Here is an 18,122-nt window from a genome sequence, read left to right on the forward strand (position 1 = left end):
CCACTCTGCTCCCTTTCAAACTGGACATAAGATTCAATCATATTGCGGTTGCTGCTACCTTGGGTGTGCCTTCGCTCTGGGTCATTAATTAATCCTGTCACATTATACATTACCAAGTCTGATATAACCTGCTGTCTGATTTGTTCCAGAACATGCTGTTCTAAGAAACTATCGCAAAACCAATCTGTGAACTCTTCATCAAGACTACTATAGCCAATCTGATTATTCCAGTTTATATGTAGATTATAATCACCCATGATTATTGCTGTCCCTTTATCACAAGCACCCAATATTTCTTCCTGTATACTTCATCCTACTTGTAGACCACTCCCACTAGTGACTTTTTTCCCTTATTATTCCTCATCTCCGCCCAAAGCGATTCTACATCCTGATCTCTTGAACCAAGGTCATGTCTAACCATTGCACGAATGCCATCCTTGATTAACAGTGCTGCCCCTCCACCTTTACCTAGCTTCTTATTCTTCTTGAATATGATAATCCTTGTCATCCTGCAGCCATGTCTCCGTAATGGCTATCAGATTACATTCATTTACTTCAATGTGCGCTATCAATTCATTTATTTTGTTATGAATGCTACGCACATTCAGATAAAGAGCCTTTTAGTTTTGACATTTTGTTATCTTTGTAACATCTAGTCTTGATAATTGGTGTATTCTTAGGTTTTATCTCTCTGTCCCTTCCCGCTATTCTATGACCCTTGTTTCTCATATTTCTATTATGGTGTCCTGCTTTGAATCTGCCCCTTAATTTGCTACATCTGCCCAAGCTTGATCCCTCACCCACCCCCATTTAGTTTAAAGCCCTCTCTACTTCCCTTGTTATGCGACTAGCAAAAACACATGCCCCAGCAGGCTTCAAGGTGTAGACTGTTCCAACAGTACAGCCCCTACTTTTCCCTGTACTAGTGCCAGTGCCCCACAAACTGGAACCCACTTCTCCCATACCAATCTTTGAGCCACGCATTTAATCTTATTTGCCCTATGCCAGTTTGCATGTGTCTCAGGTAATTCAGAGATTATTACCTTGAGGTTCTGCTGTGTGAATTTGGTATCTAGCTTCTCATACTGATTATACAATATCTCCTTCCTTGTCCTGCCCATGTCGTACATGGACCACAATGACTGGATCTTCCCCTTCCCGCAGCAAGTTCCTCTCCAGCCCTGAGCAGATGTCCCCGAACCCTAGCAATGGGCAGGCAACACAGCCTTCTGGACTCTTGTTCTTTGCGGCAAAGAACACTGTCAATGCCCCTCACTATACCACCCTCTACTGTCACTACATTCCTGCATGCTTCCCCCACTTGAATGGCTTCCTGTATCAAGGTGCAATGGCCAGCCTGGTCATCTATCTTACAGACCTCGCTTTCGTCCACACAGGCTGTGAGCACCTCAAACCTATTTGACAATTGTGAAGTCTGAGGCTCCTCCACTATTGTTTGCTTGGTTCTGTTGTCTGCCTTACTCACGGTCACATCCTTCTGTCCCTCACTGCTGACCAAAATTGACGACCCTCTTCTAAGAGGCGTGACTGTCTTCTGTAACGAAGTGTCCAGGTATTTCTCCCTTTCCCTTATGTTGCGCAGTGTCTGCAATTCAGCTTCCAGATCAATAAAACTGATCGTGAATTCCCCTAGCTTCTTACACTTCCTGCAGATGTGTTTGTCGTGGATCGCCTTGGTGTCCAAAAGCTCCCACATTCCACAGCTGCAACATAACATCTGTTCTGCCATTGTTACATGTTAGTTAACTTAATTTGATTACTCACTAAATTAACAGAGTAATTGCTATGTATACTACACCTCTTCCCCGTGCACCAAACTCGCTACTCACTCAGTCTCCATCTCACAACGGAGTAGTCGTCTGTCTCCCTGCACACCCCTTACTGACTTTCAGCAAGTCCAATAGATCTTCTGTTTCTAACCCAGGGATGTGGAAATCAATTTTAGCACTGCTATGGCACAAGCCATTTGCAGGATTAACTTAAAAAATTAGTTGCAGTCTAATAGTTTATTTCAGTAATTTTAGATTATTTAATGCACATTAGTAACCATTACAATTACAGGCTTACTGGCTTCCAGTCAGTAGCTACAGAGGCTGCCATGGGACCAAATAGGTGTGATACCCATTCCAGGTACCTGTAACGGCATTGGCCTTCTCCCTGATGCTGTCCTTGCTTCACTGCAGCTGCCAGATTTCCAGAGGTGTGGGAAACCCAGTCGGCCACAGTTAAAGCTGCCAAGCAGGTTAATAGAAGGATGCCAGCTTCATCAGTGTGTTTAAAATGCCAGCCTGCCTCCTGGAAAGGCTGTTGACTCCCACCACATCAGTAAAACCTGGAAGTTGGCAGGTTGGAGCCAGGGTGCGCACGAATGTTTGCTTAACCCTCCCCCACCCCCCCCCCAATCACCATCATCACTCTCCTCTACTGAAGGCACAATATATACACAAATATGATTCCAAAAGCACAAGTACCCTGCTCATTCAAGCCCAGGCAGTGCAGGTTAGTAGTTATTCAGCCTTCGCACCAGTAGTCAGCGGAATCATAACTAAAAGATCAATTTCATCCCCACACAAAGTCGACATATACATACTTCCCAGCAGATATCACTGGATAGTAATCCCAATAGGTCTTCCGTTTCTAACCCAAGGATGTGGAGATCAATTTTGGCACTGCTATGGCGCTAGCCATTTTCAGGAACCTCAACACAGCTGTCATCAGATAATGGCACAAATCAGGAATCAAACTAGTTATCTTTTGGTCTGTATAACTCAGTCACATGGCACCTTTATCAACTGAGGTCATCAAATTTCAATGTAAGCTAATATTACCATATTATGGTCGTATTAAAATTAAAAATATCTACTCACTCAGCTTCCACAGCAGCCAGTTTTTCTATTGCTGCTTCCTGTAATTTTAAATGAAGAAAATCACTTCGTAATCGCAATAAACTCTAACAAAATTTGATTTTTGGGATTTGTAGCCGAGTCAATGTGAGAAAGTACACAGAAATAATAACGTTAATGTTTACAAGTTGTCCAATCATACAAATGTACAGAATGCCAAATTGAGTACAACTGAAGATCATGCCCAACTTTTCCAAACCAAAATCTCATAAGAAAATAGGAATACCTTGGCCTTCATTTCTTCTTTTAATTTCTTCTCAGCCTCATTTAGATGCTGCTGCTCGGTTATATCACTGCTTTATAAAAAAAAAAATCCAAACAAATTTATATAATTATGCCATACAAAAGAAAATTTGAAACAAAATAAAGCTGAACTGAAAGTGATTAAGAAAATTAGTTGCAGTCTAGTAGTTTATTTCAGTAATTTTAGATTACTTAAAGCACATTAGTAACCATTACAATTACAGGATTTTTTTTCACTCATGGAATGTAAAGGTTGCTAGCAAGGTCAGCGTTTATTGTCCATCCCTAAACATCCTCGAGAAGGAAATCTAGTTCATGGGAAAGGTCACAAAACTAAAACGTTAACTCTTTCACAGATGCTGCCAGATCCGCTGAGTATTTTCAGCAATTTCTGTTTTTATTTTAAAATTCCAGCATCTGCAGTATTTTGCTTTTGTTCCCACTGCAGTAGTCGAAAATGTGCCAGGCAGGGTACCCATTAAGATGCATCCATGAGGGAGAATCTTCAGGAAACTGCGCAGCGCAAGAAATGGGATGCGCCCAGGCAAGGAAAAATTAGAGAGAGAACACTGGACCTTAATGGTTCAGTAACTGGTCCTTAGATACACAGTGTATAAGAGATCAGAACTGGAGAATTATTCCTTTGTATTAAACACTCTCATGTTTGCATATTTATTTATACAGTCTATTTGGTAAACGTACTAAAATACTAAAAGATACTTTACAAATCTGGTTGCTCTGTTAACTACAAATTGGTAATGGGCAGTCCTTTTTTAGTGTTGCATGTTTTAAGTTAATTTACAATTATGAGAGGCATAAATAGCACTGCATTTTTAAAAGAGTCAATGGTATGTCTTAAGGACATTTGTCCACCTTGATTTTTAAAAGTGTACATTTTTAAAAAAATAACATGTGCTGAGGAACATGGAGGGACCCAGCCTGAAGGAGCAGGATCAACATAATGAGGAAGGGCAACTGATGCACAACAACCAAATTATTTCTGGGGGTTACTAATGGATTACAGGGTACTGCTGCAAAGATTAAATTAGCTCCACAATAGGTGAGAATATATTGTACTTCCAGTGAAAGACGACGAGGCAGAAGGGCGTAAAATAGAAGTTCCTCACACATCTGGGCTCAAAAGTTTTAAAATGGTTTGACTTTTTTTTAAATAAAAATAAAACAGACTTGTTATCATAGCTTTTACCTTTTCTGTCCTTTTTCTAGGGAGCTCTCCAAATTCCAACAATGCCTCTCCAAAGCATCCATTTCTAATCGCAGATTTTTTGATTCACATAACTGCATCTAAAATGTATTTTGAGTGGGGAAAGGAAAAAAAATTTGATTTCCAATATCATTCATTTTCTAAGCCTTCAATCATACATTTCAAAAGGACCTGCATGTGGAACAACATTGAATTTCCAGGTTGCTTCAGCCTGAAACATATCATTTCCCTCAGGAACAGGAGATAAAACTCTGAACCAGTTAATTGGCTGTATTATTTTACACTAATCATTAAGACAGTGAAGAAAGAGGAGCACCAGAATATTATTTTAAATTTCCAGTTGATTAGTTTAGTTTTAAGCTAAAACCAGTCCTAACTGCAAGTGGACAAACCAAAATCTAAATAATTAGAAAATTAAAAAACGTGCTTATATGCAAACCTAGAAATTCTTTGTAAAATACGTCTGGTTATATACATTATTCTATTAGTATTGCTGAAAAAAGAGACTTTTTGTCAAAGCTTTTCGTCCTGCACTCATCAGGACAATTTGCAAGAAAGCACCAACGTCAGGGTTATACTGTATGAAAAGAGAGTGCTGATTGGTTGGCAAGTGGACTGATTGGTAGAGCCATGGAGAATGCACCAGTTGATGGTGACTGATGGATAACTGCCAAGCATTGTTTAAAATTTAAACCAGGAAACTAGAGTCTGATTGGTCAAGACATTGCCCTGGGGGAATGAACCAGCAAACGGCTGTCACTTATATTGTTTAGCTGAAACTGATGCAATGTGTGGACATGTTCTTTCTGTCTGCAAAGAACAGGGTTCTGTGTATTAATATATGTAGCTTCCAGTATATGTAAGCGCGCCACACTGTGAGCCCGATATTCTCAAATTGGCTGTCAGCGTAACCCTTAGCACACTGAAATTATTTGTCAAATGTTGTCCAATCGCAAAATCACATCTAATGTTGGACACTATTTTGAGTTTTGCAAGCATGGGCTGGTTGGGTACGGTCCATACCTTGTCCATTGCAAGCAGCGGAAGGGTCATGTTGTTTGGGATAGTATGGCAAGTGAGCCATAACTCCTCTCAGCTAACCGGTGTAAGATTAGTGAATAGGTCTTCTTGCTGATCGATCATATGTGATCAGCAGGGAAGGAAGAAAAGTTCAGCCCAGGAGATTCAAGGACCATTCTGGGAGACTCCTGAACGTTCTGGGAAGTAAACTAGTTTACAAGCAAGTTTGGATTTATTTTGCTGGTTAGTTTTGGATTAGTGTAAGTGAAAAATAGTCTATCTGCCTAGAACTTGCCCTGAACTATAAGTTACTCTATATGTAGAACACTCTCAATAAATCATTTTACCGAGCTATCTGAAAATGTCTAAAACTACATTTTTTAAAATTTATAACAGTCAAACAATGAACACATGTCCTTGTAAGCTACCTTTAGTTGTAGAATTTGTTCATTCTTGGCTGCCCTTTCTAACTCCATCTCATTCAACAACATTTTTAAGGTGGCTTCGGATGCCCTTCGATCATCCAGTTTCTCCTGCTGTAATTCAAAGAATCTAACAGAATCCATTTGGTAAGTAGAAGGGGTCCTTGGAGTCTGTGGAGTAGAAAAAAAGAGTTTGTAAATAATGTCTTTAAAAATAAGATTATCGCATTGCAATAGCAGTATAAACAGTTAGCTATTGCTATACCTTTTTATATAAGCGCGCTGATTAAGTTAAGGGGATCTGAATATTTAGATTAGCACTTGTGCAATCCCCAACAGTTATACCAGGACCACACCCACCACTGAATTCGTGCCGTGAAGGAGCAGGGCCCAGCATAAGTAGAAAGAGAAGAGAAATGTAGCGGGATTTCAGCCCCGCCCCACCAAAAAAAAACTATTTTGATGCCTCAAGCAGCCACTTCCCCACCACTAATTATTTTTTGCATTCACCACTGGTCTGGATCTCCAGACAGGCCCCAATTCCACCAATCAGACTGGTATCAAATGGCAGAGAAGGCTTGAGTTGTCAAATGACCTACTCCTACTTCTAATTCATATGCTTGTTGAGAACTGGCGTACAAGTCCTGAGCAAGAGCAAGAGTGAGGGAACTGGTAAAATCTCTTCCCCCATGGCAACACTGGCTTTGAAAGGCTCAGGTAGAGATTTACAAGGCCCTGCAGGAAATCCCAGTCTAGGGTAGCACTGGATTCCTGGCCAAATTCAACTTCAAATGGAGTTTTGGCAGAAGTACTCCAGTTGAGCAAAAGGATCACTATTAACTGCAACCATCCAAATTTCTCTATAGACCATCACGATGATAGCTCCATGATAAATTTTCAATTAAGAGGCTGACTACGTTGCTCTTCAGTTTAAAAGATTCTCTACATCTGATACACTGCTACAATATTTTGCTCTAAATCTGAACCAACCTCATGTTGTGAGCTTCACCACCATTGAAAAGAGCAATGAACCTGTTTGCACTCAATTCCTTCATGATCCCCTGCAGCTATTGTGCAGAAGAAATGCATTCAACACCCAGCTGAAAGGTTGAAAGCTGGTTGAAGGGGAAAAGCACCTTCGCAAGAAAGGGTCAGATGAAAATAATGCACCGTGGTCAATATTGTAATAAGAACCTCAACTTTGTTAAAACTCTAGGATTTTGCACAAATCCAGCCCATTATCCACAAGCTAAAGGCCTGAGCACAATGCTGCTTCAGCCCATATATGGAGAGCAACCACTTGGGTGTGGTACCCAGGGAACTGACCTCCAGTAAGCGTTGCTGCTTCTAGAAAAGGAATGGCAAGAGGAGTGGGGATGGGGAAAGAAATGCTAAGCTTTCAGTGGTCTCACCTGTGGCCTGTTAGCAGAAATGTCTCTGAAGGATTCTATCTGCCTAAGCTCCTGTTCGTATGCACTTTTTGTTGCTTGAATTTCAACATCTTTTGCCTTCAGCTGGAAAATCCATACAATGACATTTATGTAAACATTTCTTTTAAAAAAAGTAACACATTAACCATATGGGACATGTAATCACACATTCTGTGGTAATTGAGTTACCTTCAACTGGTTTATATTAAGATGGATGAAATTCAAGTATAAATTATGAGGTATAATATTCTACAAAAGCAAAATACTGCAGATACTGGAAATCTGAATTAAAAACAGTAAATGCTGGGGAAAGTTAGATCAGGCAGCATTTGTGGAGAGGAAAACAGAGTTATGTTGACAGTTAAGCAATTAATACATGCCCTCATATGCTACCTTTCATCAGTACTGAAATGGACGAAAGGATCATTTTCTCAGAGCAATGTCCAATGCCACAAAAGCCATCTAAAATATAGGTTAAAGTCATAGAGGTCTAAGCACAGAAAAAGGCCCTTCGGCCCATCAAGGTTATGTTATAATGGCTCTGATGATATTCAGAATTGCCAGGCAGCTGCTTTAAACAGGCATTCGGCCCCTCACTTGTGCCTGTTCATGTACCCTTCTGCAAAATTAGTCAGAAATTCAGTGGAGCACGCTATTCCAGTTTTTTGGGTTTCTTTGTGGTCTAACCAGGGTATTTTTTTTAAAAAGTGTCCGCAGGAGGCTGGTAGGACTCTGCTAACCAAGCTGCAAGTGTTGAGTTTTTAAAAGTTACCTTGCTTGTGGGACCAGGGTGTACTTCCTGGCTCCATAGCAATACTTTGGGTTGCTTCAAACTGGCACCTCACTCCCCCACCCTAATATAAATATTCTCTAATCAGTTCATGCCTGAAAATGGGCCTTAAATTTCTTCCCTATAGTTTTCCAATAGCCCCAACATTTAAAAAAGGCATTTTTCTATGTAAAGGTCAACAAGAAGCTGAATTTTAAAACTTCAAGTCAAAACAAGAGCAAAGAGATTGCCTCATTCAATATATATTCACTAAGAGTGAGGGGTGGGACTCACCATCCGAAAAACCCTACCCCAAGTAACTGACCACTTTACTTTTACTTATTTCTTTTTAACCGAATTAAAATACACAGCAAATTGGAATCTATATCTTTAGCACAAAGTGATCAGAAAACTTTCCAAGCAGTCAGGAAGATCATTGCAGAGCAGCAATATCTGACTATAGTTTTACAACTAAAGTAGCGGCAACTTCCAATTTCATTACCTGATCCAGAAGTTCTTTAATGGTGGTTGCATTTTTTTCTGCTTCTTCCTGCATTATCTGTAATATCGCTGCCTGTTTTTCAAAGTCCTCTGTCAGCTGATCAAGCTGCTGGGTGGCATTGATCAGATCTTCAGAAAGCATCTCCATCTGAGGATTTAAAACAAAGTGTGAGAACATTGGGCAATAGTATAATTTAATATTAGGACACTAGCCATTGCATCTGGGATTTCAGTTAGAAGGATAAGCACTTAAAAAAAAATCCCAGTAATAGAAACCATGGTTCTCGGGTCGGATAGAATTAAATCACAGGTAGCATATCCTAGTAATTTCTATTTAAACACTACCCAACAGTCCTTCCCCCCTCCCCGCCACTTCACAAAAGCTACCAGTGAAAACAAGTGCGATTAATCAAAATTCGTATTTGCTATTAACAACTTCTTCAATTTACAGGAGTAACATTTCGAACATCGCACTCCTGGTGTTTGTACCTGTGTTTTATCTCTCTCTGTTCACAGGAAGAAAGAAAAAGCCTCTCATGTAGCCTATTTACAAACAATTACTTTTCTGGTTAGCCAGGTGTCTGACATGTGCCATTGTCATTCCAAACCAAGTTAAGAAAGCCACATTGGTGTAGTTTGTTTTCCAATGCACACAGTCCCCATATACACACACATCTCATTTATCCAACTCTACAGAACTTCAGCACAGGTCGACAGAGGTCATGCCAAGGATCCGGAACTTAACCAGCTAAAGCTGTGTGGTCTACCAGCATTTAATACTGGTGCACTTCTTGCTACTTGATCAGCCAGGACCACCCATGAAGTTTCAGTATTTTATGGAGCTATGGAGAGAATCGCAGCAAAAGCAACAGGTATAGCTCTCCATGTTCTATTGTTGAATCAAATCCAGTGTCCTGGAGTATTGTGCCCTTGATCAGTTCAGGTATCAGATTAACACGCTACCAAGGGTTGGCACCATCCTTAATTTCCATAGGAGGTAGTTCTTGTCTTTAAACTACCTTGACTCCAAAATAAACTCTCTTTGTCTATACTTTCCCGCCACCATTGCCACCCCCCACGCCTCAGTTCACTAGTTTTTAATTGTTTAAATTTATGTCCTCACAAGTAGCTTTGACAAGAGAAACCTACATTTGTTGGACCCCCACTCTAGGTCACTGAACAATAAGCCAACCCCTGTAATCATTCTGTCACAGATCCACTTTACAGCTCACTCCAGGATCTTGCACATGTGCTGCGGAGACCCTTCCATTCCCTAGCTAGGAATTCTGATCAGTCAAGAAACTAGATACAGGTCTTAAAATCTTGTTAAATGTTGTTGAATATTAATATCACTGTAACTGATGCACAATGGAAACAGTCACAGCTCATTTCAGAGTTGCAAAGAAGTCACCATCGGACAAAATGGAGCACAACAGTTTTAAATTGTATATTTAATTTTCATTGTGAATACAATAGCCTCAGCTGTAGAATATCAAGTACAGGGCCCCTGGGTCAAATTCTAGTATTAACTGGTGTTTAAATGAGCCTCCATCTGCTTGATGAATTTTGTTAGATATAGTGCAACACAAACCCTCCAGCCAATGGTGTAGTGGCAAAATAAGCAGAACCATGTCCCTCTAATAGAACTTCTGTTGGCTTGATTCAATCCTAACTACACGATGCGCCACACTTTTCTACAATTTTGCAAACTTTAAATAAAATGAAATGTATGAACAACTGTTGAGGGTGCTAGGAGAGAACCCAAAATGAAACAAAACCTTGCTGAAACTCATTAATATATCATGCTGAAAATAAATCAAGTATCTCTAATCACTCAGGAAAACAGCATAAACATTGGGCACTGATGAGAGAAAATAAATCAGCAAGAACTCGTAAAAGTACATTGTTCTGGTAGACAACATGAGGTGTTAGATGCAAGGCAGTGCAAATCAAGTAGAAACAGTGCAGAGCAACAAGACAGGTTAGAAAGGGAAACTTGTTGGAGTCTTTGTTTTGGCTTATTTCAATCCCAGTGCTTCCAACTTTCTTTTCTCACCAGTAACATCACAATGGGCTTTAGGCAAAAAGTCCCAATCAAACATGAAGCAGAACTTCAAATCACTGAAGGAAGGTTTCACAGCTGCTCTTGATAGCAGCTTGAAAGTATAAAAACAGAGCAACACCAATAAGCATGCAGGCATTAAAAAAAATAATTTAGGATTTTGTGGCAATTTAAAATGCCCTTTCTTTTCGAAGGGCAGTCACAAATCTTCCCGCAAAAATTTAATAAAAATACTTAAATTAGCAATTATGATATTCAAGGGGCTTTTATGTTCTTGTCATTGATATAAAAAAATCTTCATATGCATAAAAAAGTTTGTGAATTCAAACAGCTCATGTTTCATTCATTGTTTCCTCTGAAAAGAATGTTTCTAATGTTAAGCTTACTGATAAAGAAGTTCAACTTTTTAACTTGAGTAATAAAAAAAAAGCACTCAGTGTAAAAATCTGAAGAGGATGAATGTTTATGGTCCCACCTGCACATTACAAGAATTCTCCTTTCTCTCCACAGCCTCTTTCATCTCCATGATTTCTTTCTCTTTTCTTTCAATAAAGACCTTGTTTTCCTCCTTTGCAGCCACAGCAGCACTGTACTTCAACTAAAGCAACAGAAAATTACAATTTTTGAGCATTCATTGCAAAAACAAAAATGAAATTTGAAACTTGCCCTCAATTTATTTCATGCAGTAATGGCATTAGTGAGATTCCTAAAGCAATTGGACATCTCAAATACAATTCCCAGGAAACAACACTGGGCTTCTATTACTCAGCAAATCCATTGAAACCAGCAATCTATGGACCTGCATAGTGCAACAGGTTAACACAACAGGCTTTTGGAGTTTTACTTCAGCCCACAGAAATTGGGTGAAAGTACCTTTTGACTTAGCTACAAGAGCTCTGTGTAAAAAGGATTTAGACAATTTAATGCAGCTCCAGGTGGGCATGAGCTCAGAATAAACACATTTATTAAACATGTATCAATGAGCTTTTAGAAGACCATACTTGGTGTTGTTGGGAGGAGGAAAAACAGACAGACATTGTCCTCTGAGGGCAGGGCTACAGTACACCATCAGGCCCCAGGCATCGGTTAGCTTAATGGGTAACCTGGCAGGCTTTGTGGTCATTTTCTTCCTGCTGCCAGCCAGAAGTTGTCAGATGTCTTGAAATGAATTTCACAACATGCCATGATGGAATTTGGTACTATAATGGTTCTGGTGAACTAGTAATTCAAATGAGTTCAAATACCTAATAGGAGAGGGAACAGTAAAGAATCATACAACTTTTCAAATGATGAAATATCATATCATGAGGAAAAATTGGTAGTGTTTGAAAGTTATGGACAATTTTCAGGATACATGGTAAAATAGCAAATCAGTAATAAGGAGGCATAAATTCAAAATTACTAGAAGAAGGAAGGAGAAGAAGAATTCCATACATATTAGTCATTAGAACATGAAATTGCTCCCTACAGTGATCAGCTAGACAGCAATTACACTGAATAGAGAATTGGATTAAGAGTTGAAAACTGAATTAAAGTCACAGGGAAAGGGCAAGGAAAATAAATTACAGTAGGTAGTTTCAGTTGAAGAGCTAGCACGAATACATTTCTGATTTGTTGAATGGTCCCCTCCAGAGCAGTGATTTCCATATGTTTCCATAAAAAGATGTGACCTCATAGCAACTTCCCAGGAATGTGTCCAAAATTGTGCTGAGGATAACCCTCTAGATGCCGTGCAAAAAATATTCTGTGAATATCTTGAACTCTTTTTTGTGGGAAAGCACTTGGTTTTCATTTTGTGCTTTAAAATCCACATCCAATACTCCCTTGCAAAGTATAATGATGCAGTAGCAATTCAACAATGAGGCACACTGCTTGGTACTGTTAATGACTCCAGTAGAGGACAAAGGAATTCAGTTTATATTTCTAGTATTCTTCTGTCAACAAAGCTAAAAATCAGGAAGGTTATATCAAGATTCAGCTGTGTACACACTTATGGTCTGTTATTTATCTCACCTTGATGTCCTCCAATTCTTGGGTCAAAACAGAAACAGCTTCAGTTTTCTGATTACATGAACTTCTCATTTCCTGTATTTGATTCATCAGGACTGTTACCACTTCCTAGGAAAAGAAATTGATGAATTGGTCAAATTTAATATTTTATATATTACTCATGGATGACTCATCAAATGCAAATGTTTAATTTTCACTGGTATTGCCAACTATTAATTACCATATATGATACTACGGAATTCTCAACTTTCATTCCTACTAACCGAATCTAGGTGTTTTTCAATTTTCCCTTAAAAATATGCAATGACCCTGTCTCCACTACTTTCTCAGGCAGAGAGTTCCAAAGTTGCACAACCCTCAGAGAAAATTACACCTCACTTCTGTCCTAATTTTAAAACAGTGCCCCCTAATTCTGGACTCACCCACAAGAGGAAACATCCTTTCCACATCCACCTTGTCAAGACCATTCAGGATCTTATATATTTCAATCAAGACACCACTCATTCTTCTAAACTTCAATGGAAACAAGCCCAGTCTGTCTAACCTTTCCTCATAAGACAACCCATTCATTCCAGGTATTAAATCCAGTAAACCTCCTCTGAACCGCTTCCAACGCATTTACATCCTTCCTTAAATAAGGAGGCCTAAATTGCAGACAGTATTCAAGATCTGGTCTCACCAATGTCCTGTATAGCTGAAGCATAATATCTTTACTTTTATGTTCACTTCCTCTCATAATAAAGGATAGCATTCCATTACCCTCCTTGATTATGTACTGCACCTGCATACTAACTTTGTGACTCATAGAACACCTAGATCTTTCTGTACCTTGGAATTCTGCAGTCGTTCTCTGTTTAAGTAATGCTCTGCTATTTTATTCTTTACGCCAAAGTGAACAACTTCACATTTTCCCACATTGTCCTCTATCTGCCAGATTTTTGCCCACTCACAAAACCTATCTATATCATCTGCAAACTCCTTATGTTTTGCTCGCAACATACTTTCCTACTTATCTTTGTGTCGTCTGCAAATTTAGCTACCATGCCTTCACTCCACTCAGCTAAGTCATCAATGTAAAAAGCTAAGGCCCCAGCACAGACCCCTGCAGGACTCCATTCGTTGCATCCTGCCAATCAGAAAAGGACCATTTATGGTTACTCTCTGTTTTCTGCTAGCCAGCCAATCATCTACTCGTGTTAATATGTTACCCTCTATGCCATGAGCATATATTTTCCGCAATAACCTTTGATGAGGCACCTTCTCAAATGCCTACTGGAAATCTAAGTACAGTACGTCTACAAAAGCTCCCCTTTATCCACAGCACACACAAACAATTTTTTTTTAACTCCACATGACCATAACAACAAAAAGAACATAAATCATACAACCTCCCAAGGTGCATAAATCATAATGTACAAAATAACAGGAGATGTGGCAAACCATTTGCAGTTCTGATCACATTACCTTCAAACATCTTTGTCACTTTTGCACCCTCTAGTACAAGGGGATACAAAATTGCACAATAAAGAATGTAATAGGATTCAAAATATACTTTAAAATACAATTGTGCAAAATTACAACTTAGGTACAAATGTGGTAGTGCAACTAACTGGGATTTTATCATGTGCAGAGATAAAGTCAGAGGTCATGTGTGCACAATGGATCCTGTTTATGAAGGACTGAATTAAGAGTAGCCTTGGCTAGTTTACTGTAAAATAAAGGCAAACAAAGATGTGTAAAGAATGACCCCTAAAGTCCATATCAAATTTGAACATCCATTCTAACAGCCTTGAACACGTTCATACATACCTGTGTAGTTTCAACGCAGATCATTCTTAATCAAAAGAACAACTGTAATGTTAAATAATCAACCTTTTCGATAAAGATTTAAAGAATTAAACTGACGCACGTTATATTATATTTGCTTAACCAGGCATTAAGCAAATAATTTCTTTTAAGGTAATGGACTCAGTATGCACATCAACAAACCCTTTTACATAAGCCAGATTCAAAAGCTTTTTGAGTTTGAAATCAGGAAACCATGCGCTGAGGCCACTTTGATGGCACAGCTGGTTAAGCCAGTAAGTAATTAAGTCATACAGGCTAGGAAAGTTCTAAATTCGATTGCTATGCTGTGGTGCATGAGCTCTTAGCACGGGTGGGAAGGAAGAAAGGGAGAAGTGAGGACCTCTAACCATTATCCAACAGTTTTGTTCGGACTACAGATGTGAACTTTGCTGGAATACAAGATCAAGTTTGGCTGTGATAAGCTTTCTGCAGGAAAGTTAGTCTTCAGAAAACGAGGAGAAAATTAGCAGATATAAAAAGAGCATGGGCAAAAAAAACGTACGCTAAACTGCATTAAGCAGTAACTTCCTCAAATAAATGTTAGTCGGGATGTGAAACAGATGGTTGCCAAATTATTTATTGTTGTTTGCCAGGAAAAGTTGACCAGATTTTGATTGCATAAAGCAAGAGGGAGAAAGGAGTATTGGGTCTGGTTTTCTTTTCGAATAGCAGGTAAGAAATACTGCTATTACGTTTCCAGGTAGACTGCACAAGCTCAATGGGATTACCTCTAGGCTCTCGCCTAGATTTTAACACCTTCAATCTTTGCTTTTGAGTTTTATTGGCTTGCTGAAATATTCCCATGTGATACTGCACAACTGCCTTGAAGTTACAACTCTCACACCTGATCAGCAGCATTCTTCTTCTCTAGATCAGAAACAGTCCTTTTTGCTTCAGCCAGGTTCTGTTCCATATTTTTCAGCTCTATTGCCTTAAAAGGTAAAGAAAACACAACTTTAATCATTAATCCAAAAGCTGTACAAGAATTATACTAACACTAACGCCTGCCACCAACCAGAAAGGCATCAGGAACAGCTGTGCATCTACACTTGGCCTGCACTGTACTTTCAAATCCGATTTCGGGTTTCTGCTTCATAATTGAAGGATTGAACGGCCCTTTTCTGCACCATAACTTTTCCATTGTTCAAATTGGGGATAGACTTGTTGAATTCATAATGCATTGCAGATATACAAAATGGAAATAGATTGCAGGTTTAAGTAATAGTCTTCTGACGCAAGTCGGGAAGGCTTAATGGAGGCATTCCCAGGTCGCTCAATTGGTAGTTAATGGGGCTCTTAAGCCCAAAATCATAGTCTCAAACTCCAGATTGGGCATTTTTATTTACTTAATAACATTTATTTATTGTTTATTTGCTGAAGAATACATTAATTTGTAGAAAATAGATTCAACTCTTTTGATGGCAAACAATCTTATTTAAAAAAATCGACACCACAAAGTATTTCTGATGGGAATCTTAATAATAATGGCTGGCAACTAAGCCTGGGTTGCAGTCGAGGTGTTGGAAAAGTTTTAGTGGTCCGTTTAATGTGTTCTGCTAGTGTGAAGTTTTTGTACAATCTTGGACGGTGCCATCTGGATTTTGTTTACACTTCATCAAATAAGAGATTTAACACATGCCGTAAAAATGCAGAAATGGAAACCATGTGTTGTGTGTGTTAAAATATAAATCCATTTAGCCACTTGCTTTTTGCACTCGGTTAGAGGATGTTTACCAACACACATCCTTATGGGATCTTGGGCATGCCAATACAATGTGAGCTGCAGTGTGGATTACCGTTTGTATAAGGCAGCTTTTATTTGTAATGCAACACCAGGGGGAGCACAGATACAGTGTCAGCCGCAGTGAATCAGTCTGTGATTTTTTTTCATTTGCAACTGGACAGACATCCTAACTAAGTTTTGAGATGCAAGCTGAATCCTGATATTGCAGACAGAAAACAGAATCACGTTAGGATTGCCATAAATTAGAGATCAAGTCTGTAATCTTCCTGGAGTACAAGATTCAGTTGCTCACTGGATAAATCTGTTAGTCTAACAGGGAAGAAATTTTGCTTTCGCTTTTGAAAAAAGGCACTTTTAATTTTTTTTATGTCATAAAAATGATCCCGGTTTTTCAGGATGGCAAAAATAAGCTTGGATAATACCCGCAGTGGAGAACAAAACTACCAAGTAGGCACAAGTCCACAAGTGTAGCAGTAAAGGCAGAAACCTTGCAGAAAGAAGCAATATAGCAATAACTTCAGGTGAAGCACAATATACAGAAATGGCAAAGTTTGCAAAACTCCACCCCTTTGAGGGGGGCAAACAAATTGCTGGAGAAATTTGTAATTACTCTAATCTTTGCAGAAAAAAGACATTTTGTTGAAGCTTTTCATCTTGCACTTGTCAGGACAATCACAAAAACACCATTGTCAGGGGAAACAACACCTTTATAATGTACGAGAAAAGAATGCTGATCGGTTGGCAAGCAGACTCTGATTGGTAGAGGCATTGCCATTGAGAATGCACCAGTGGACAGTGACTGACGGTTAACTGCCAAGCACTTTTTGAAATTTAAACCAGGCAGCTCGACTCTGATTGGTCAAGGCATTGTCCTGAGGAATGAGTCAGCGAATGGCTATCACTTATTCTGTTTAGCTGAAACTGGCACCATGTGTGTGTATGTTCTTTCTGTCGCCAAAGAACAGGGCCTCGTGTATTAATATACATAGCTTCCAGCGCAGGCAAATGTGCCACACTGCGAGCGACTGACAATCTAAATTAGTTGTCAGCATAATTTTTAGCACACTGTGGATTATTTGACAAATGTTGACCAATCGCGGAATCACATCTAATGTTGAACATGGTTTTGAGTTTTGTAAGCACAGGCTGGTTGGGTAAGGTCTGTACCTTGTCCATTGCAGACAGTAGAAGGGTCATGCTGTTTGATACGATCTGCCAATCTTTGGGAAGAACGGCCTTCAAACCAAGCATCACATTGACACTGAAATTCATAAAACACATTACTCATTTGTGTCATAGGCAGAACGTTTTTTTGGCTTGATGACAGCATCCTGATAGTGAAACAGCTAGCTTCACCTGTTGCCCAAATGTTTGAGACACCTTGCCTTTCCAGGGTAATCTGAGGTACACTGTGCACTTTTCAGGGCTGAGAGTGACAGCATTAGGCCTGTTCATGCATTCTCCATGTCATCAGCTCTACCAATCAGAGTTCACTTGCCAACCAATCAGCACTCTCTTCTCATACAACATAAAGTTGTTACTTCCCCTGACATTGGTATTCGTGCAATTGTCCTGATAAGGGCAAGACAAAAAGCTTTGACTATTGCTGAAAAAAGACATTTTGTCAAGTTCTGTACTGCCAAACGACTATTTGTACTCTAAGTATATGGGTAAGTTTAGGATAGAACGATAATGTTAATATGTCCGCGAGTTAATTTTTGAGGTAGCATGTTACTACTTGCAAAGGCATTCATTGGAGTATATCAGGAGGCAATATAGTCACCAAAAAGTTTTTGGAAAGATCTTTGTAAGAAATGCACTCAGAGATGGCATACTGTGGGAATATTTTTGGATTCACTCAAAAGTTCCTTAGAATCAATTGGTTTTTGTTTTGCACTATGGACATTTTCTCATGCCAGACATA

At 39.2% G+C, this 18,122-nt stretch overlaps 1 protein-coding gene across 4 annotated transcripts in view; it reads right to left on the reverse strand.

Moving 5' to 3' along the window:
- kif15 (kinesin family member 15) overlaps window positions 1-18,122 on the reverse strand; it is an 84,926-nt gene that overhangs the window by 18,627 nt on the left and 48,177 nt on the right. For 3 of the 4 annotated variants that reach the window (XR_005942666.1, XM_041184950.1, XM_041184949.1), the window contains exons 24-32: window positions 15,299-15,385; window positions 12,610-12,714; window positions 11,072-11,194; window positions 8,536-8,682; window positions 7,247-7,348; window positions 5,841-6,005; window positions 4,375-4,472; window positions 3,151-3,220; window positions 2,889-2,926 (exon numbers count right to left, since the gene is read on the reverse strand). Coding sequence is in view for 3 of the 4 variants with exons in the window: in XM_041184950.1 (XP_041040884.1) it covers window positions 2,889-2,926; window positions 3,151-3,220; window positions 4,375-4,472; window positions 5,841-6,005; window positions 7,247-7,348; window positions 8,536-8,682; window positions 11,072-11,194; window positions 12,610-12,714; window positions 15,299-15,385 (935 nt within the window). In the remaining variant the exon portion in view is untranslated. The remainder of the gene's footprint in view (window positions 1-2,888; window positions 2,927-3,150; window positions 3,221-4,374; window positions 4,473-5,840; window positions 6,006-7,246; window positions 7,349-8,535; window positions 8,683-11,071; window positions 11,195-12,609; window positions 12,715-15,298; window positions 15,386-18,122) is intronic. The other variant, XM_041184951.1, reaches the window with a different exon arrangement.

The sequence above is a fragment of the Carcharodon carcharias genome, chromosome 3 (genome assembly GCF_017639515.1).
Source record: "Carcharodon carcharias isolate sCarCar2 chromosome 3, sCarCar2.pri, whole genome shotgun sequence".
NCBI classification, from domain to species: Eukaryota; Metazoa; Chordata; class Chondrichthyes; order Lamniformes; family Lamnidae; genus Carcharodon; species Carcharodon carcharias.